At 47.6% G+C, this 21,590-nt stretch overlaps 2 protein-coding genes across 2 annotated transcripts; one reads left to right on the top strand and one right to left on the bottom strand.

Annotated features, from left to right (window-relative positions):
* Nucleotides 1–373: 373 nt before the first annotated feature.
* SCNM1 (sodium channel modifier 1) lies at nucleotides 374–9,857 on the bottom strand. The gene is made up of 8 exons (XM_081891944.1): nucleotides 9,703–9,857; nucleotides 7,974–8,044; nucleotides 6,789–6,877; nucleotides 6,170–6,267; nucleotides 5,598–5,698; nucleotides 3,657–3,832; nucleotides 1,513–1,654; nucleotides 374–582 (listed from the first exon to the last, which is right to left on the bottom strand). The coding sequence occupies exons 1-8, from the start codon at nucleotides 9,751–9,753 to the stop codon at nucleotides 483–485; spliced, it is 828 nt and encodes a 275-aa protein (XP_081748070.1). The 5' UTR covers nucleotides 9,754–9,857; the 3' UTR covers nucleotides 374–482.
* Nucleotides 9,858–12,335: 2,478 nt separating this feature from the next.
* On the top strand, nucleotides 12,336–19,544 carry LYSMD1 (LysM domain containing 1). Its single transcript, XM_081891988.1, has 3 exons — nucleotides 12,336–13,161; nucleotides 16,501–16,841; nucleotides 18,712–19,544. The coding sequence occupies exons 1-3, from the start codon at nucleotides 12,982–12,984 to the stop codon at nucleotides 18,875–18,877; spliced, it is 687 nt and encodes a 228-aa protein (XP_081748114.1). The 5' UTR covers nucleotides 12,336–12,981; the 3' UTR covers nucleotides 18,878–19,544.
* Nucleotides 19,545–21,590: the final 2,046 nt, after the last annotated feature.

Raw genomic sequence — 21,590 nt, 5'->3', positions numbered from 1 at the left:
TTTTAAAAAAGGGAAAAGCAAGATTTGGGGGCAGGAAACTAGTTTGGGAATTGGTCCAGTTCAGGACTCCATGCAATTGCTTTTCCTTTGCAAATACGGAAAGAAAATTGGCCAGGGTTAAGTAAGCTTTTCAAAAGCAGTGTTTTTCATGTTTGGTGCAGTCTGATTGTTGGACTACGACCAGGGAGACCCGGGTTCAAATTTCCATTCAACCACAGAATTTGCGCACACACACACACACACTTTCTCTTGCAATCCAGTCTCTATGCACTGAAACAAAATCAGAGACTGTAACCAACAAAGGAAGTAACCAGACAATGTAACCTGCGTTCACATCCCCCCCCTTTTTTAAAAAAAATAAACCATCCTATATACAGTATGTGGTAAAAAATAAATTTTGCTTTTGAATGAGTGGTCCCTGAATGTCCAGCCAACAGCACATTTCCAAGGGTCCCCCTCTCAGAAAGTAAGCAAACATGTTGTCAAGATGGAGCCAGTACAGGAGGTTCCTCTTCGTCAGAGTCAAATTCCACATTCTCGTCTTTTACCCACTTGCCAGAACCATCTTGGACCCAACCGGAACTGCCAGAAAGGAAGGAAATAAACACATCTGAGAAGGGGATGCTCATTTTTCTGGAATAATGGATCTAAGCACACTTGCAGAGCACAATATTAATCTGCACTGCCGTAGACCATGGCTGAGATACTTCTGTAACGTTTAAGTGCAAGACAGCTGTGCAACATTAATTAAATGTTTCCTGTTCAGAACACACAAAGAAGCTGCCTAATGCAGAGTTAGACCAGCAAGCTCTGTGTTGTCTATGCTGACAAACAGTGGCTCTTGATGGTTTCAGGTAGTTTCTCACAGCCCTATCTGGAGATGCCAGCTTCTGTTTGCTGCAGGTGGTGGTGGTGCTTTACATTACTCAGTTTCTCCTTTTTTCCTAGTACAGTGGTACCTCGGGTTACATACGCTTCAGGTTACAGACTCCACTAAACTAGAAAAAGTACCTTGGGTTAAGAACTTTGCTCCAGGATGAGAACAGAAATCGTGCTCCAGCGGCATGGGAGGCCCCATTAGCTAAAGTGGTGCTTCAGGTTAAGAACAGTTTCAGGTTAAGAACGGACCTCCGGAACGAATTAAGTACTTAACCCAAGGTACCACTGTATATAGACATAATATTATAAAAAGCAATAAAGAAGGCTGAGCTTGCCAACAGAAAGCTTTTGATTAAGAGCACAATAGCCCTTAAAAACTTTTAATTAAGAATACAGTAGCCCTTAAAAGCCTTAATAGTGCTTTGCCTGTGTCTACACTGGAAGGGATGCGTTGAAATCGAACTTTATAGTAAAACCTGATCATCCTTCCCTGCAAAAACAGGTCTTGAAACAAAGAAAACAGTGCAGACGCAACTTTGCTCCCCTGATGCTTTTCGGCTCCTAGCCTAGTACCTGTGATCCCACCAAAGAAGGCACTTAGTTAACACATCTTCTGGGCAACCTCTAACCTACCTTTTCAGCCTCAGATAGTGTTCCAAAGCCCGGCGCTTCTCCGGGGTAACATCACCAGTGTCAGAATGAGGTGCTGAACCGTGAGGCGTTTTCCTTTTGCGGCTACGCTCCTTTCTCAGAGCTGCAGATCTTTTCACCGATTCTGGAGTCAAGAGAGATTGAAATTTAGGAGTTGCATCTCCTTGCTCACTGGCAACTTGGGATGGGGTTGGCATCCGTAAAATCCTGCCCACTTCACAATAACAACTGCAGATGAGGCAACTGTATCCACACCTGCAGGTCCGTCTCCTCCTTCTGGATAGATTTGGGAGTGTAGACCAGAAGAGGAAGTTGAAAGTTGAAAGGCACTCCTGGCTTGCCAGCAGCACATGTGAAACAGATCTAGGGGTTTTAGCAAACCACAAGCTTAACACGAGTCAACAGTGTGATATGTGCAGAGGAGGGCGACCAAGATGGTAAAGAACCTGGATACCAAGTCTTATGGGAGTGGCCGCTGGGACCACACAACACTGGTCCTGAGAGATCTGCATTGGCTCCCAGTACGTTTCTGAGCACAATTCAAAGTGTTGGCGCTGATCTTTAAAGCTCTAAACGGCCTCAGTCCTGTATACCTGAAGGAGAGTCTCCACCACCATTGTTCTGCCCGGACACTGAGGTCCAGCACCGGGGGCCTTCTGGCAGTTCCCCAATTGCGAGAAGTGAGGTTGCAGGGAACCAGACAGAGGGCCTTCTCGGTGGTGGCGCCCGCCCTGTGGAACGCCCTCCTTTCAGATGTGAAGGAAATAAGCAGTTATCTTATCTTTAAAAGACATCTGAAGGCAGCCCTGTTTAGGGAAGTTTTTAATATTTAATACTGTATTGTTTTTAACACTCGATTGGAAGCTGCCCAGAGTGGCTGGGGAAACTCAGCCAGATGGGCGGGGTATAAATAATAAATTATTATTATTATGAGGACAGTTGAACCTGCAGTTTAATCTGCAGAAAAAAGCCTGAAAGGTGACATGACAGCCGTCTTCAAGTACATGAAGGACTGTTACATGGAAGATGAAACAAGCTGGTTTTCTGCTGCTCCAGACAAGAACGGACATTCCAACGAAATCTTAGGAAAAAATTCTGATGGCAAGAGCTGTTCAACCATGGAACGAACTCCCTTAGAAAGTGGTGGACTCTCCTTCTTTGGAGGTTATTAAACAGAGGTGGGGTGGCCCACCTGTCAGTGCTTCTTTAATAATAATAATATTTTTTTATTTATACCCCACCCTCCCCAGCCAAGACCGGGCTCAGGGCGGCTAACAACCAATAATAAAAACAAGTTGATTAAAACACAATTTAAAAAATTAAGATACAATATTAAAACAATTAGGGAGCAATCTCATCATAGGAGGAGAAAGGAAAAAGAAAAAGGGGGAGGGAATCAAACTGATTCTGAGCCAAAGGCCAGGTGGAACAACTCTGTCCTAAAGGCCCTGTGGAAAGAGATCAGATCCCGCAGGACCCTGGTCTCATGAGACAGAGCATTCCACCAGGCCGGAGCCAGTGTTGAGAAGGCCCTGGCTCTGGTTGAGGCTAATCTAACTTCCTTAGAGCCCGGGACCTCTAGGGTGTTGCTATATATGGACCGTAAGGTCCTCTGTGGGGCATACCAGGAGAGGCGATCCCGTAGGTACGAGGGCCCTAGGCCGTGAAGGGCTTTAAAAGTCAAAACCAGCACCTTAAATCTGACCCTGTACTCCACCGGGAGCAAATGCAGCTGGAAAAGCACTGGGTGAATCTGCTCCCATGGCAGAGACCCCGTGAGGAGCCTCGCTGCAGCATTCTGCACCCACTGGAGTTTCTGGGACAGCTTCAAGGGCAGCCCCGCGTAGAGCGAATTACAGTAGTCAAGCCTGGAGGTGACCATCGCATGGATCACTGTGGCCAGGTCGGGGCGGGAAAAGTAAGGGATACCTTAGCTGTGATACCTGTGTTGAAAGGAGTTGGAATAGATAACTCTTGGGGGGTCTTTTCCAACTCTACAATTCTACACTGGCAGTGGGGATTTAGCCTGGGGGCTTTTGCATGCAAAACAGTGCTCTATGACTGAGGTACAGCCTGAAACCAATGAGGAAAGACCACAACCAAACTGCTCCAAAGCAATTTTCTACCTGATGTGGAAGTCGCGCACCCAGGCAAATCCACAGCAGAAGTGGCTTCTGGCAAAGGAAGTCTATGTTCTTCTGCATGAACGGAGTTCTTGGGTTTTGACGGCTCATTCTCTTCAGACTCTCTGGAGCTTGCATCTGTCCTTGATGTACTGGGGGCAATGTCACTTCCTGCCACCCTGTGCCAAATAAATCGGTCACGTTGAGGCCTTGTAGAAAGCAGTCATCTTCCTTATATTATTGTTGTTAATAATAATAATAAGAAGAATGATGATAATTTATTATTTATACCCTGCCCATCTGGCTGGGCTTCCCCAGCCACTCTGGGCGGCTTCCAACAAAATATTAAAATACAGTAATGCATCAAACATTAAAAGCTTCCCTAAACAGGGTTGCCTTCAGATGTCTTCTAAAAGTCTGGTAGTAGTTGTTCTCTTTGACATCTCTTTGACTACCGAGAAGGCCCTCTGCCTGGTTCCCTGTAATTTTGCTTCTCGCAGTGAGGGAACCACCAGAAGGCCCTCAGAGCTGGACCTCAGTGTCCGGGCTGAATGATGGAGGGGGAGACGCTCCTTTAGATATACTGGACCTTCATACCCACCCTGGAAGAGTGGCAGATGAAGGTGATGGACTATATGGAATTGGCGGAAATGACTGACAGAATCCAAGACCTGGGAGAAGAGTTGGTGGAAGAAGATTGGAAGAAATTTAAAGACTATCTGCAGAAACACTGTAAAATTAATGAATGTTAAAATGATGTTGGATTGAAAATAAGTGGTATTAGCAACAAAGTTAATAAGAATATGCAAAAATGAATTGATAATGGATGAAAATATAGAGTTATAATATGTTAAGATATAGAGTTAAGATAAATGAAAGAGGGTAAGGATTTGCTGATTTGATTATGTAAATGGGAATAAAAAAAGGGGAGGTGTGAGGAGGTCAAAGAAACAAGCTAATGAGTGTAAAGTTATAAAAAATGGATTTGTTTTTAACTTCTTTTTTTCTATTTTTCTCGTTTTCTGTATTTTTGTTTTTCTTTTTTTTATGCATTTTTGTATTTATGACTTTGTAAAATCTTAATAAATATTCTTTAAAAAAATATAGATATACTGGACCTTCCGATATACTTCTTCAGATATACCTGTTGTTATTATTATTAAGACTCAATGTCCTGTAGTGGTTAAAGCACTGTATCTCAAACTTAGGTTCTCAGCTCTTGTTGGAGTACAACTTCCATCATCCCTACTAAGCAGGACCAGTGGTCAGGGATGATGGGGGTTGTAGTGCAACAACAACTGGGGACCCAAGTCTGAGAAGCACTGGCACATGTTGGTCTGGGGTTCACATCCCCCACCTGGCCATGAAGATCCCTACTTCTCAGCCTAACCTAGGGTTGTTATGGGGTTTAAATGGGGGGGGGGACCACATATACCATCTTGAGCTCCTTTCAGAAAAAGGATATAGATGCCATAAATATTAATCAGACGTTATCTAAAGGATTCAAAGCAACTTTAAAAACATAAATTTAAATGCATTGTACAGAAAGAAACTGCCTGTGTAACAGCAACAGGAAGTGTCAGCTGCACACTAGTAAATATAAATAATAATGTTTTATTTGTTTAGTAACACAGTAACAACATCTTAGACTATCGAAAGGCTTGGGGAAAATGGTAAACCTTTACCTGGTACAAAAAAAAAATGTCAGTGAAGGTGCCAGGTGGACTTCGCTGGGGAGAGGATTCCACAGACAGGGAGGCGCCACTGAAAAGGCACCGCTCTCCCTTGTCACAATCCTCTGAGCCTGCCTCAGAGAGGGAACCTGGGGAAGATCCTCAGAAGGAGATCTAGGGCCACCGGGTGTCACTCCCCAGCCAACGGGGAACATGGACACCATCCGCATTAAGGTTCATGGGGCCACGGTTTGAGAGCAAAGGACGTTACCTGTTGCGCCGGCAGCAGCTGCTATAAGGGACGTTTTTCAGCAAAGCGTTGTGGGCGATCTTCCTGGTCTCCACAAGCAAAGGTGCAGGGCCTGGACTCACCTAAAGAAAGAGGGTTTGTCAATTTATTTATTTCCACGAATGAATCTTTTCTTATGAAATGTCTCAAAGCAATTTAGCAATAAAATCATCAACACTAAAAACTACACACACAAACACATTTGTATATGAAAACGCAGTCCACTGGTAGAGCACCTTCTTTGGAGAGCGGCTGCCAATCAGTGTAAGCAAGACTAGAGGGATCTGACTCTGTATAATGCAGCCTCCTCTGTTCCAATTCATATCAACCCTTTCTTCAGAACATGAAGACTGGAATCGTATTGATTTTAAAGGGCAAACTACAGCTTAGTGGCAGATCTTCCATTCTAAGGTTGCTTTCCGAAAGTCTCGCTGAAGTCTGTGGGATTCATGAGCCCAGGATTACAGTGCAAGAAAACTCAGCCGATATAAAGGCTGCCATTCTAGTTTGCAATTCTTAGCAACTAAGAGGCGGCAAGGAGCATGCAGACTTACCTGAGCACCAGTTTCTTCTGCTTGGAGGTACGCCTGGTGGCGGCGTTTCTGGACCTCACTCTCGAACGAACGCTTCTTCCCATAGAACTTCTGCAAACCTATTACAAAGCGAGAGACAGAAGAACATGGCAGGGTCTCGGTTCAAATCTCTGGGCTGCCTTGGTTAAAGCAAAATCTCTATCTATGCCTCAGTCTTCCTGATCTGTAAACTGGGACCAGACATCCTTACTTGACCATTGCGAGGATGAACGAAATCACTGCAAATTAAAAGTGCCGCAGAATAACTGCAGCAATGATTAAAAACAAATCCAAAATGGGCAGTCACAAGACAAAGCGGCTGGTGATATTAATTTTCAGCCACCCTTTGACCTCTCCAATTTTGGTACTGGGTAGCACACCTTTCCTCGCACACAGATCCCTTCTTTTACTACCCCGAGCAGCAAATTGAGCAAATTGCCTGAAAACCAATGGAGCAATGAGAGCAGGGAGATGGCCTAGCTCCCCCACCACAACGGTGCTCTTAGCAATGTGGTATAAAGCTTGGGTATTATCTGCTCAGAAGGTTGGATGAGGGAGTATGGGGGCATTGAGGGCTCAATAAAAGCTTCCGCAGACTTACTGATGAGGTGCTTCTTTCCAGAACGGTGGACCGTGAGCATGTCGAGAGTGTCAAAAACTGGACGGTGGAAGCAGACAGTACAGGCATATCTGCTGGGGCGAAGGAACGAACAAAGAGAATTGAATTAGAACTTACTCCATTGCATTCAGTGGGGCATACTTAGCCCCATTCAATCTGTGGGACTGAGTTCTAAGCAGGCTTGTTACAAGACTGCTCTGTAAATAAAACATGACAAACATGCTAGAACAGTTGTGATCTTGAGTATATAGCATTTCTCTTTTCTTTTTCCAAGAATTCATTTTCCAATAATTCATCACCCGTTTTTTAAAAGACCCCATTTTCTATAATACTCTAATTATCCATATGGTTTTTAAAAATCTTTCTTTGAAGCACACACACACAGCGTGCACCAGTGTAGTATAATGGTTAAAAGCGGTGGACTCATAATCTGGTGAACCGGGTTCGATTCCCCACTCCTCCACATGCAGCTGCTGGGTGACCTTGGGCTAGTCACACTTCTCTGAAGTCTCTCAGCCTCACAGAGTGTTTGTTGTGGGGGAGGAAGGGAAAGGAGATTGTTAGCTGCTTTGAGACTTCTTAAAGGTAAAGGTAAAGGGACCCCTGACCATTAGGTCCAGTCGTGGCCAACTCTGGGGTTGCGGCGCTCATCTCGCTTTACAGGCCGAGAGAGCCGGCGTACAGCTTCCGGGTCATGTGGCCAGCAGGACTAAGGCGCTTCTGGCGAACCAGAGGTTTAACCCACAGCGCCACCCGCGTCCCTGAGACTCCTTAGGGTAGTGATAAAGCGGGATATCAAATCCAAACTCCTCTTCTTCCCAAACAACTCTGCTTAATTTAAACAGCTTAGGGCCACCGTCTTGGATGCAAAATGGGGTGTTAATAAAAATGAAAACTATAAATCATATTACTCTCTTCCTCTACTCCATGTATTCTAACTAAAATTGACTTATGAACCACATGCCGTAAGAGAGCCAGTTTGGTGAGAGCTAAACTGTGGTATCTTTCTTTTTGCTGCCCTGCTACATCAGCGATCTGGAATTGGGGAGCATGGGCAGAGTGCCCAGTTTGCTCTAACTGCCCATTCTTAGCTGTACATAAACCTCCACCATCTATTATCAATCAATGAAGACAGCAATGGAGTCTCCAGTGTTCTTTAGCTCTGACCTGCCATCTCTCAGCAGCAAAGCTTCATCCTCAGGGATATAATTGGCCAAGAGGTCAGCAACTCTTCTTTTCTGGAAATGAATAAAGGAGGAGAAATATTCCACCTGGGTTTAGCTACAGGCAAAGACACAGAAGGAGAGAGGAATTAGGGGTGTGAGCCTACAGGGTCTCGAAAAAGGGAGAAGAGAGTTGGAGATGGGGGCCTTGGGCAGAAATTCTGGAACAGGGACCGTTTGCACAGTGCTAGGACTGATCCTGTGCAGATTCCACAGTGACTGGGAGCATGTGCAGAGCGCAGCTGCTTTCTCCTGGGGCAGGGAGAACATGCAGAGCAGCTCAGCTTGCTCTCTAGGCCTGGTTTGATATTTACGTCTTCTAAATCACTCAGAGACCTCTGAGGCTGAGCCAGCTGGTTGTGTGGCAGTTAGAATGTCGAACTGGGAACCGGGAGAGACCAGGGTTCGAATCCTGCTCAGCCACATGAAACCCATTGTGTGACTTTGGACAAATCCCTGCCTCTCAGCCTAACCTCCTACCTAAGGTTACGATATGTCCCCGTTTCCTGGGGACAGTCCCTGGATTTACAAATCAGTCCCCATACTAAACCCATTGAAGCTGAAAAGTGTCCCCGGATTCATTGAAAAAAAATCTGGTAACCTTAGATTAAACGAGGAAGGGGGAAACCATGTCCAAGCCACCTTGAACTCCTTGGAGAAAGAAATGGAACAAAAATGCAACAAATAAATAAACAAGAGACTAAAAAGCCCAGCAACGACGACAACAAACTGGGAGGTTGTGCAGATTTTTCTTGAGGGGGGGGGGAATTCATCATGCAAAAGGTGGGGCTAGATGAATCCCTAGCCGGAATTAAGATTGCCAGAAGAAATATCAACAACCTCAGATATGCAGATGACACAACCTTGATGGCAGAAAGTGAGGAGGAATTAAAGAACCTTTTAATGAGGGTGAAAGAGGAGAGTGCAAAATATGGTCTGAAGCTCAATATCAAAAAACGAAGATCATGGTCACTGGTCCCCTCACCTCCTGGCAAAGAGAAGGGGAAGAAATGGAGGCAGTGAGAGACTTTACTTTCTTGGGCTCAATGATCACTGCAGATGGTGACAGCAGCCATGAAATAAAAAGACGCCTGCTTCTTGGGAGAAAAGCAATGACAAACCTAGACAGCATCTTAAAAAGCAGAGACATCACCTTGCCAACAAAGGTCCGTATAGTTAAAGCCATGGTTTCCCCAGTAGTGATGTATGGAAGTGAGAGCAGGACCATAAAGAAGGCTGATCGCCGAAGAATGGATGCTTTTGAATTCTGGTGCTGGAGGAGACTCTTGAGAGTCCCACGGACTGCAAGAAGATCCAACCTCTCCATTCTGAAGGAAATCAGATCTGAGTGCTCACTGGAAGGACAGATCCTGAAGCTGAGGCTCCAAGACTTTGGCCACCTCATGAGAAGAGAAGACTCCCTGGAAAAGACCCTGATGTTGGGAAAGATGGAGGGCGCAAGGAGAAGGGGACGACCGAGGACGAGATGGTGGGACAGTGTTCTCGAAGCTACCAGCATGAGTTTGACCAAGCTGCGGGAGGCAGTGGAAGACAGGAGGGCCTGGCAAGCTCTGGTCCAGGGGGTCACGAAGAGGCGGACACGACTAAATGACTAAACAACAAGATCCCTTGAACGCCTTTTGCCCCCCCCCCCCATCTTCCCCTCCCCTCACCTTGAGCACATTGAGCTGGCTGGGGTCGTCTCCCTCCCTCTTGAAAGACATGCTGCGCCCCCTTCACTCCTTCAGGCTCCGAAGACTGAGCAAGGAGCAGGAGGACTCATCCAACACTTCCTGTTTTGGCCTTTCCATCCCCTCCAGAACTACAACCCCCAGCATGCACCTGGATGCCGGTCTATTGCCTTCCTTCCCTTCCCAGCCAATCAGGATTCAGGGACTACATTTCCCAAGCAGGCTTGCGTGGCCAACGGAAACGGAGCACGCGCAAAACTCGATTTCCCAGCATGCCGCACGGCTTTCAGCTACCTAAACCGGCATGGCCAAACTGACCCTTCATGTCTTTTGGGACTACAATTCCCATCATCCCTGACCACCGGTCCTGTTAGCTAGGGATGATGGGAGTTGTAGTTCTAAAAACACCTGGAGGGTCAGTTTGGCCATGCCAAATGTAAATGTTATCAGAGAAGGGGCGAGGTAGAATCTGAAAAAAGAAAGGAAGAAAGAAAGCCTAAAACATCTATCTATCAATGATATTAGATGATAACATAGATATTTGATATAATATATTTAATTAATATATTATAAATATATATTTAACTTCACCCTGGCTTTTAAAGTGTGTTTTAAATCAGAACTGCAAATTACATTATGCTGTTTCTCTGTAAATGAATTATTTGAATTTGAATTATTTTTTGTCCTTTTTTGATATTTATTATTGTCTTTTTACTGGGGGTATTGTTGTTGTTTTGTAAGTAGGCTCATTGATGGGACCATATTTGTAGCCTAATGAAGAGTTGGATCTTACTAGGGTCTTCCTCAGAGCTAACCCAGTGAAAATAACTTAAAATTAGCCATGTTGGTCTACTCCAGAGGGGCTACTCTGCTAAAAAAACACCCAACCACCTCTGAGTGAATATAACCAAGCTTACTCTCAGGTAAGCGTGTAAGGAAAGTGCAACATAAAAGCTCCAGGAGAGGTTGGCTGCTAGATAAAGCCAAGGGGAGGGCTCTAGTCCAGTGTCCTGTTCTCAAGATGGCCAAATGCTCCTAAGAACCTAATAATAATAATAATAATAATAATATAATTTATTATTTATACCCCGCCCATCTGGCTGAGTCTCCCCAGCCACTCTGGGTGGCTTCCAATTGAGTGTTAAAAACAATACAACATTAAATATTAAAAACTTCCCTAAACAGGGCTGCCTTCAGATGTCTTTTAAAGGTAAGATAGCTGCTTATTTCCTTCACATCTGAAGGGAGGGTGTTCCACAGGGCGGGCGCCACCACTGAGAAGGCCCTCTGCCTGGTTACCTGTAACCTCACTTCTCGCAATGAGGGAACCGCCAGAAGGCCCTCAGCGCTGGAGCTCAGTGTCTGGGCAGAATGATGGGGGTGGAGATGCTCCTTCAGGTATACAGGACCGAGGCTTTCAAGGTCAGCACCAACACTTTGAATTGTGCTCAGAAAAGTACTGGGAGCCAATGCAGATCTCTCAGGACTGGTGTTATATGGTCCCGGTGGCCGCTCCCAGTCACCAGGCTAGCTGCCGCATTCTGGATTAATTGCAGTTTCCGGGTCACCTTCAAAGGTAGCCCCACGTAGAGTGCATTGCTGTAGTCCAAGCGAGAGATAACCAGAGCATGCACCACTCTAGCAAGACAGTCTGTGGGCAGGGAGGGTCTCATCCTTCGTACCAGATGGAGCTGGTAGACAGCTGCCCTGGATACAGAATTGACCTGCGCCTCCATGGACAGCTGTGAGTCCAAAATGACTCCCAGGCTGCACACCTGGTCCTTCAGGGGCACAGTTACCCCATTCAGGACCAGGGAATCCTCCACACCTGCCCGCCTCCTGTCCCCCCAAAACAGTACTTCTGTCTTGTCAGGATTCAACCTCAATCTGTTAGCCACCATCCATCCTCCAACTGCCTCCAGACACTCACACAGGACCTTCACCGCCTTCGCTGGTTCTGATTTAAAGGAGAGGTAGAGCTGGGTGTCATCTGCATACTGATGAATGCAGATAGACTGCCTCTGGATCTGGAGGTTCCATAAGACTCCCCAAGCAGGCCGTGTATAATATGACTTATTTCATAGCACTTGATATCCCACTTGATTGTAAAACAAACAAACCTCCAAGCGGTTTAGGAAAAGAATAAAGCAATTAAATTATTAGTTTTTAAAAGATTAATAAAACCAAGTATTAAAAAAATTCAAAATATAATTAAAGCCATGGTAAACAAAAAAAAAAGATAAAAATGCATGCCATCATACTACATATGATGATAATTTTATACACTTCTATTGTGTTGCCGCTTCTCCAAACTAAAAGCCCCCAAATTTACAACCTTTCTTTCTGCAGTCTCTTTGACCATTAGTCCTTATGAGATTTTTTTTTAAAAAAAGAATAATTAAGTGGCTGGACTGCAATTCCCAGCTGCCCGTGGGCGAAATCCCCCAAAATGCAACAGGGGAGAAGCTGCCGCCCCCTTTGAAAGCGCAGAGCCTTTGTTTTTCTGCTCCTGGAAGACTACAACTCCCATCATGCTGCGGGAGGGACTTGCCTTTAAGCAGGGAGCATGATGGGAAATGTAGTCTTACCCCCCCCCACTGGCTCCCTTCCACCCCAGGCTGGGAGAAGGCTCATTTTGTGTGTTTGTGCATGTCTAAATGTGCAGCATAATTGGAAATGTGGTTGGTGGGAGATTACTCAGCAGCCCCTCCCAAATACTACAATTCCCAGAAGCCTTTGCGAGAGCTGGTGGGTGGGAGGAGCCAGGGCTAGGCTGGGTTCTATTTCAACTGCTTGCAACAGAAAGCGCAGCCGCCGGGCAACCTGATGGTGGATTGCTGGATAGGTTAGGGGGCTTTTGCTTTGCAAGAGGGGGCGGAGGGGGGGTGATCTTTCAGAGGAAGAGCGGACCGACGTGGGAGCAGGAGATCCATTGGGGGATCTGGTATCTGGGAGAGCAGGAGGAGGCTGGACTGCAATGGGGTGTTTCTGAAAGTGAAAGCCCAGCTGCACTGAAAGGTTATATTTGGGGGGGCGGGAGATTTGGGGGGGGGGCTGGGGAAGGGCGAAGGACGTGGAGAGGCGTCCTGGGTGGACACAGCCTCGCTCAGGGGACGGGCCTTGAGGGTGCCTCCTGTGAAATGGGCCTATTTGGCTGCTGCAGGGGTTGGTGGTTGCAGTAGGATCAGCCCTTGAGAGGTCAGCCTTTCCTGGCCTCAAGCTGGGGCCGTCCAGGTAAGGGGAGGGTTGGCAGCTGGGGGGATGGCCTCTCCGTCCAAACAGGGGTCCCCCGGTGGGGCAGGGCTGCTGCAAGGGAGCAGGACCCGATCCTACGGCAGCCTGGTCAAGACGGTCAGCTCGCCGGCGCGCGAGAGGCGGCTGGAGCATCGGCTGGAGCCTGCGGACACCCTCCAGGGGTTGGCGGTCAAGTATGGGGTCACGGTGAGTCTGCTTAGAAAGGGGAGGCGGTCATGATCCTTACACGTGTGCTCAGAAACGGTGCTTACGGTGTTGCTGTTACCGTTCATATGTAAAGCCCTTAACAGTTTGGCACCAGAATTTTAACTGCGGTCGCCTTACCCCATATGCGCCGACTCTGCCCCATTTTGCATTTGTAAGAGCTCAGCCTTTGGAACTCCCTGCCAATTGATATTGGGCAGGTGCCTTCGCTGTGCTCTTTTCAGTGCCTGCAAAAAACAACAACCCATTTTCGTTTAGACTGGCCTATCCAGATGCTTAGAAATGTGAGTTTTTAATCTCTTTAGAGATTAATATCTTTAGAGATCTACTGCTAGTTTAACTTTTCAAATGTCTTAAATTATTGTTGCTAATTTTTCTTAGCAACAATTTCCTTCCCCCCCTTTTTTTGCAAACCACTTTGAGGGGTTTTTTTTGGAGGGGGCAATGTATAAATTTTAGCAATGTATAAATTTTAGGAAATGAATAAAGTATTAAGCTATTACGTATACATATATACACATTATACTTACAGTTGAATAACTCTGAGTAAGCATGCATAGGACATCGCTGCATGGCACCACTGGCTTGTAGCTGCCCCATTTTTAATGTGCATATATATATATGCTTGTTGGTATAATATAGCTGGAAGGGAAAATTCCACCAGGTGCAGCTTATGCATTTACCCCGGAACAGCTGGTGGGAATATTATTTCTGATACAACTTCTATGGGACAAGAGACATGTTACTTTTATTGCTGCATTACCTGCTTATTTATGTACCAGCAGTAACTATAAGACCGTCTGTGTTAAGCACAACTTTTTCCTTGGAAAAAGCCAGCTGATAAATCATTTTAACAGCAATAAAATAAAATAAATATACACATATATAGATTAGCTCTAGAATGAAGAGGAGAACTGTCTCCTACAGAAACCCCTGGAGCTGAGATGTCAATTCCTTGCCCCGATATTGGAATGTGGCTGATAAATAATAATAATAATAATAATAATAATAATAATAATAATAATAATAATATTTATACCCAGCCCATCTGGCTGAGTTTCCCCAGCCACTCTGGGCGGCTCCCAATCAAGTGTTAAAAACAATACAACGTTACATATTAAAAACTTCCCTGAACAGGGCTGCCTTCAGATGTCTTCCGAATGTCAGGTAGTTGTTTATCTCATTGACATCTGATGGGAGGGCGTTCCACAGGGCGGGCGCCACTACCGAGAAGGCCAGTCTAGCTGCTGCATTCTGGATTAGTTGTAGTTTCCGGGTCACCTTCAAAGGTAGCCCCACGTAGAGCGCGTTGCAGTCCAAGTGGGAGATAACTAGAGCATGCACCACTCTGGCGAGACAGTCTGCGGCCAGGTAGGGTCTTAGCCTGCGTACCAGGTGGAGCTGGTAGACAGCTGCCCTGGACACAGAGTTAACCTGCGCCTCCATGGAGAGCTGTGAGTCCAAAATGACTCCCAGGCTGCACACCTGGTCCTTCAGGGGCACAGTTACCCCATTCAGGACCAGGGAATCCCCCACACCCACCCGCTCCCTGTCCCCCCAAAACAGTACTTCTGTCTTGTCAGGATTCAACCTCAAACTATTAGCCGCCATCCATCCTCCAACCGCCTCCAGGCACTCACACAGGACCTTCACCGCCTTCACTGGTTCTGATTTAAAGGAGAGGTAGAGCTGGGTGTCATCTGCATACTGATGAACACCCAGTCCAAACCCCCTGATGATCTCTCCCAGCGGCTTCATATAGATATTAAAAAGCATGGGAGAGAGGACAGAACCCTGAGGCACTCCACAAGTGAGAGCCCAGGGGTCTGAACACTCATCCCCCCCCACTTTCTGGACACTGCCCAGGAGAAGGGAGCAGAACCACCATGTAACTGTGCCCCCAGCTCCCAGCCCCTCTAGACGGTCGAGAAGGATGTTATGGTCGATGGTGTCAAAGGCCGCTGAGAGATCCAGCAGAACTAGGAAACAGCTCTCACCTTTGTCCCTAGCCCGCCGGAGATCATCAACCAGCCCGACCAAGGCAGTTTCAGTCCCATGGTGAGGCCTGAATCCCGTGCATAAGTTGGAAGCTGTATGCTGGGATTGCAGGTGGACTCAGGTGATGCTTGGAGCATCTAGGTGGCCAGCGTGAGAAGAGGATGCTGTCAGGCTTAGGGAAATTTGACCCCTCCCACAGTAGGTAGCCAATAAGCAGATAACAAGAAGAGTTCTTAAAGGTAAAGGGACCCCTGACCACTAGGTCCAGTCGTGACCGACTCTGGGGTGGTGGCACTCATCTCGCTTTACTGGCTGAGGGAGCCGGTGTACAGCTTCCGGGTCATGTGGTCAGCATGACTAAGCCGCTTCTGGTGAACCAGAGCAGTGCACAGAAACGCCGTTTACCTTCCCACCAGAGCGGTACTTATTTATCTACTTGCACTTTGTGCTTTTGAACTGCTAGGTTGGCAGGAGCAGGGACTGAGCAACAGGAGCTCACCCCGTCACGGGGATTCGAACCGCCGACCTTCTGATCGGCAAGTCCTAGGCTCTGTGGTTTAACCCACGGTGCCACCCGCATCCTCGAAAAGTTATTACCAAGTCCTTGAATCTATATTCACAGAGAGAGGCTTTGATAAGTGCCCCTCCATTCCAATAATGGCATTGCTTCAAGAAAAGTCCCACCTTGGGTCATATCTACACTGCAGAGATAGCGCAGGATAGTGCGCACCCCGGAAATGATCTCTTTCAGCTTCTGCCTTCTGGAAGAAGGTACAGGGTTATAAAGACTAGGACTAGCCGCCTGAGAAACAGTTTTTATCCAAATGCGATGTTGGTTTTAAACGCAGTGTAAGGGAGTCTCTGTACAGTCATACCTCGGGTTAAATATGCTTCAGATTTTGCATTTTCTGGTTACGCTCCGCAGCGACCCGGAAGTAACGGAATACGTTACTTCCGGGTTTCGTCGCTTGCGCATGCGCAGACACTCAAAATGACATCACGTGCATGTGTGAAAGCGGCGAATCGTAACCTGCGCATGCATAGACGCACAGACCCGGGTTGTGTTCGCTTCAGGATGCGAACGGGGCTCTGGAACGTGGCGTAGCCCAGCTTGATCAAGCACTTGGCATTGCAGAATTTTAACAACGCTGTACTCAGGTGCTCCAGCAAAAAGACGAGGCCCTTGCTCTGCCCAAATTATGCCAAAGTGAGCTCTCCCCCACTCAATTTCTGCTGTTTTTGCATGTTTCCACGTCCATGAGGTCTAGCAGCTTGCTTTGTTAAAGAGCCTTTTATTTAGCAACCCTCCCCTTTCCGTTCCAGACGGAGCAAATCAAGAGAGCCAACCGGCTGTACACCAGCGACTCCATCTTCCTCAAAAAGACTCTCTACATCCCTGTACCGGTTGAACCCAAGGCGCTGTTGTCCAACGGGTTAGATCTCGAGGAAGAGGAGGAGGAGAAGGAGAAAGTGGAAGAAGGGGAGACGGGGGCCTTTCCGCCCGAGGCCCCCAAGAAACAGAAGCATCCGCGGAAGAACGGGGCGTCGGGGGCCTCTGCCCCCAAACACGACCTCTCCGCCGCGGACTTCCTGTTCAAGCTGGACTCTGAGATCCGCCGATCCAAGCAGGCCGCCACAAAGAAGCTGCGGGAAGGGGGCAGCTCGTGAGTGACCCTGCTTTTTCCTTTTTCCGTGGGTCCCAAGGGTGGCACAGAGTGGATCCTTCCTCCTCTGCCCCCCCCCCCCCGGATTGGGCTGTGTTGCGCTGCAAGCACGATGCAACAGGAGCATTGTATTTAGGTTGCTCGGAGCAAGTGAGTCAAGCTGCGTTGTGGGAAAAGGGCAGACAGAGTGCTGGGCCATTTGCCTATTTCCCTCCTAGGCAATTGTACCCATTTCACAGATGGGAAAGATTAAGGTCAGGCTTTATGAGGAAGGCTATTATTATTATTATTTATTTGGCTGCACTTGAACCATATGACCCCAGAGAGGTTTCCAACAATAAAGGGGTCTCCTGAATAGCCACACAAGCAGGGATCAATATGTTTTCCCCACCCACCCGGCACTCAGGCTGCCCTTTCCCCACAATGCAGCTTGGTTCACTTGCCCCGAGCGACCTAAATACAATGCTCCATTCTCAGACTCCTGTTGCATCGTGCTTTCAGCACAGCATAGCCCAATCTGAGGGGGACGGGCAGAGAAGGAAGGATCTGGGGAAGATATTCCAAAGGCCCGCTTTAAAAAGTTGTAAGTGGAACTTAGTTGGCTATACCACCCGCTATACTAAAATCAACTAAAACAATGTAATTATAATATGCGTTTTAATTTTCATTTCGGAGCTCCACCTGTCCCAAGGGACTCATGTCTGGGTTGCAATATGTATAGCAAAGCTGGAAACATATCTGTGGGTTTTTTCTAACTGGGGGGCCTAAATCCTTAATTTAATTTAATCCTCTGGGAGAGAAGTCTTAGCCAGGGAGGTATTGCCTGCTGTTGAGCTTCTGTGGCCACCAGAGGGCGTAGTTGCTGCAGAGCTGCTCCATCCTTGAATTTGGTGACGCTGATATTCTCATTTCCTTCCCATCCTAATGGATTTCTGCAAAAGTGTGCAAGATAAAGACTTGAGAGCATGTCGAGTTTTGAAATGGGGTATCCTTAGACTGGGAGACCGGCAGAGATTCTGGTCATTTCCCCCAAACACGGGCACCCAGTTCCACGCAGCTTGGCTGGCTAGCGCGAGCGACCTGAGAGCGCCTTTTGCTTTAAAAACATTCCCAGTGCACTGCGCTTTCTTTTCCACAACCTTCCTCTGTATCGGTGGATCCGTTGCCGGGCGATCAGAGGAGGAATTGTGCGTTTGTGTGTTTGTTGGGGAACATTGTGATCCTGCCTAACGGGCGTGGGTGGCGTGGGAAGCTTTGAGGTCTCATCCAACTCTGGTCCTCAGCTTCGGCAAACAGCATTTATGGGCATCCTTAAAATAAAATTAAAGGAGCATTCTGCCCGTCACCGAGGACTGCATTTTCTCCAGAGTAGTCTCTCGAGGGCCACATGCTGGCATTGCAAGGGCCAGAATTGTCCTTGAGTGAAGCTGGAGCCAGCCCTGCCCCACATTTGGAGCCCACTGAGGCACTTCACTCATTTATAAGTGAAGTGGAATTTATAAAGGAATTTATAAGTCTACTAGCAACTGTTAGGGACGCGGGTGGCTCTGTGGGTTTACCTTCCCGCCGGAGTGGTACCTATTTATCTACTTGCACTTTGAGGTGCTTTCGAACTGCTAGGTTGGCAGGAGCGGGGACCGAGCAACGGGAGCTCGCCCCGTGGCGGGGATTCGAACCGCCGACCTTCCGATCGGCAAGTCCTAGGCTCTGTGGTTTAACCCACAGCACCACCCACGTCCACAAGGGGTACAACTGCAAATCCTTCTCTACAGCAGCTGCAGCAGAACATACATCTCTCTCTCTCTCTTTCTCTCTCTCTCTCTCTCTCTCTCTCTCTCTCATTCTCATATTTCCCTTTTCCACATTTCAGGGTTTCTGGGAGCGAACCGGGCTCTCCCCACGCCACGGCCGCCTCCTCTCCCTCCTCCTACCAGAACGAGGCTTCTTCCCGCGCTGTCCTGGGCCCCGTGCCTCTCACCAAAATCGCCCGTGCCGATACCCTCCGCGACCAAGAGGACGAAATCTTCAAGCTCTGAGCGACACCACTTCCCTCCTTCCGCTGTCCGTGGGGCTCCGGCGACCGCAAGAGACCCGTCCCTTTGCCCCCCACCCCACCGGTAAGGGGACTCTCCCGCTGCAAACAGCCAAGGAGCCGGGAATTGTTTTTGGAGGACGGACGACCCCTCGTAGACGGGCCCTTCGGAAGGGGCCTCCGCGGTGCCAGCATCATTGACGACCCATTTCTGCCTCCTGGATTTAGAACAGACTCTTTGTGCGTCTTTGTCTCTGTGTACCTTCATTTTCTCCCTCCTCCACCATCATATTTATCACCTTAAGTGCTTTCTTGCCCGTCCTCAAAGTCTGAGGATAACCTTCCCTTAACGCCCCCCCCCCGTGGTATATATAGAGCAGCTGGCCGAACAGAAGCGAAGGGGGCGCTGTTGTGCTATGGGAAACCTCTCCCTTGTTTTCCGGCGGTCAGTTCAGGGCTGGGGTGGCCGCTGTGGGATCCCCGGTGTAGCTGGGCGTTGGGCGAGGGCTTGTTGGGTTTGTGCTTGACTTAACGGTGGGATCCCTGAGCCGTTCCAGCCCACCCCCCTTCCACTTCCAAGGCTCCATCTCCTCACCCCGCAGACTTCCAGTCCTCCTGTTGTACTGCCTCCCCTGTGATTAAAACAACTGGCAGTTTTTGCTGACTTCCAAGTTTGTCTCTGTGCCTGTCTGACTCTGTTTTTTGTCTGTAATGGTCGCTGGCAACCTGGGAGCTGCACAGCATGTCCACGAGCAACACGCTGGGATTTTGTCCTTGGGGTTTTGCCTCTCCCCGTAAGTGGGATAATAATAAAAAAAATAAAAATCAAAATAAAATTTATTTATACCCTGCCCTCCCCGACCAGAGCCGGGCTCAGGGCAGCTAACACCAATAAAATCACAGAAAATAAAATCACAGTAAAAACATAATAGGGGAAAAGAGGGGGGGGGGGAAATCAATTTAAAATACAGGTTAAAATGCAATTTAAAATGCAGCCTCATTTTAAAGTAGCTGATAAATAATATGGGGAGGGAAACATGGGTCAGACTGAGTCCAAACCAAAGGTCAGGCAGAATTTCTGTCTTGCAGGCCCTGTGGAAAGATGTCAAGTCCTGCAGGGCCCTGGTCTCTTGTGACAGAGCGTTCCACCACGGCGGGGCCAGCGCTGAAAAGGCCCTGGTCCTAGTTGAGACCAATCTAACCTCCTTGAGGCTCGGGACGTCCGAAGTGTTATTTGTGGACCTTAAGGTCCTCCGCGGGGGATACCAGGAGAGGTGGTCCCGTAGGTACGTGGGTCCTAGTGTCCCATTGCCTCCCCCCGATCTAGCGATGCAGTAGAGCAGGCTGCCTTCAGAAGAGGCTGCCTGCCGCCCCTCTGCATGAGTCAATGCTCTGGGCTAGATTTCTTTCCCTCTTCAGTGGGGGGCACATAGAGGCCAAGGGGGGGTATGTGCCATCCAGAGGGGCTTTTTTACAATAACTCTCATACTTTGAAAATAAAACCTTCTTCAATATACAATATCCCAGGAATGGGAGAGAGCATTCTTCAGGCTGGGATGTGTGCTGGGATTCCATGGACAGGGGCAGTCTACCTGATGTGCTGAGGCCCACATTGCCTCTGTGGGGGAATGGGTTAGCTAAACCCAGCTATGAATGAATGAATGAATGAATATTTGCGTCAGCTATTGCCCGTAGCAATAAAACAACAATACGATATGCAAAGAATATAAATAAAAAGTCAATTATATAAACTTTACATTTCAGGGTATTGAATCGATAGTCAAATAGTGGATCTTATTCTGATTGCCCCAGCTAAAAACCTTGTAGCCTTTGCTGTCACCTGCTCATCTTGATCTGCCAAGAGAAAGGACACTGTGGCAGTGGTTGGGTGACCTGGAATGGACAATAAAAGAGGGCTGATAATCTCATTCCTCAAGTCTTTATAAAGAGTGCAAGCCAGAAGGGCATGTGCCACCGATTCAGGACTGCCATCTTCAAAGGGACATAAGCGTTTTTCATGTGGAATCTGTTGGAATCGTCCCTCAAGTACAGCCGAGGGCAATACGTTCAATCTTGCGAGAGCAAAAGCGCACCTATATTTTAGAATTGCTAGGTTTTGCAGCTAGGGTGCCAGAGAGTCAAAATTGGAAGGTGGAAAATAGTCATACCATGGGCAAAATTTCCTTATTGTGGCCAAGTTGTTCTGACGCTCGATACCATTTTGGCGCTGACAAATTAGACTGTTTGCTTTACCAAAACCCAAAGTGAGTAGCTGTTGTGGCGATAAACCACAAGAGTGAAGTTTTGGAGAGACAATTTTAGTCCAGGCTAGCTTGACCTGATCTAGTAGGGTCCTTCGCCACTTCAACTCTTTCTCCCACCCACAGGAAACATCTGTAAAGTGGAATCTGGGATTCCTCTGGCAATTCCTGCTTTCCTTTTTAATGATTTAGCCTGCAAGGGTTATTATAGCTTAATCAAGCCTCTGTCTCCAAGCACAATCTATCTTTGAATAGCAGATGTTGCTGGTGGTGGTGGAGGGGGAAAACAAGGGAAGTCGGTTTTCTTCCTGTCTTTTATGTGGGATTCCCGGAAGCAGCTGGCGGGCTGCTGTGTGAAACAGGAAAACTGGTGTGCAGGGATCTGCTTCAGGCTTCTCTGTTTGGCAGGACCCGGTGCAGTTTTTGTACACTTAAATCCTTGTGTAAGCACCGATT

The sequence above is a fragment of the Podarcis melisellensis genome (assembly GCF_964234715.1).
Source record: "Podarcis melisellensis genome assembly, chromosome: 16".
Lineage (NCBI taxonomy): Eukaryota > Metazoa > Chordata > Lepidosauria > Squamata > Lacertidae > Podarcis > Podarcis melisellensis.
The sequence above is the reverse complement of the archived record's forward strand: the minus strand, read 5'-3'. Positions and strand labels throughout refer to the sequence as shown.

Excerpts from the sequence above, each read along its gene's own strand:
- SCNM1 (XM_081891944.1), bottom strand. The coding sequence starts at position 9,753 with ATGTCTTTCAAGAGGGAGGGAGACGACCCCAGCCAGCTCAATGTGCTC. Across the intron at positions 8,045-9,702 it reads GCCAGCTCAATGTGCTCAAG|AAAAGAAGAGTTGCTGACCT; the intron begins GTGAGGGGAGGG and ends ATTCATTTCCAG. Across the intron at positions 583-1,512 it reads CACTATCTGAGGCTGAAAAG|TTCCGGTTGGGTCCAAGATG; the intron begins GTAGGTTAGAGG and ends CCTTTCTGGCAG.
- LYSMD1 (XM_081891988.1), top strand. The coding sequence starts at position 12,982 with ATGGCCTCTCCGTCCAAACAGGGGTCCCCCGGTGGGGCAGGGCTGCTG. Across the intron at positions 13,162-16,500 it reads CGGTCAAGTATGGGGTCACG|ACGGAGCAAATCAAGAGAGC; the intron begins GTGAGTCTGCTT and ends TTTCCGTTCCAG. Across the intron at positions 16,842-18,711 it reads CTGCGGGAAGGGGGCAGCTC|GGTTTCTGGGAGCGAACCGG; the intron begins GTGAGTGACCCT and ends TCCACATTTCAG.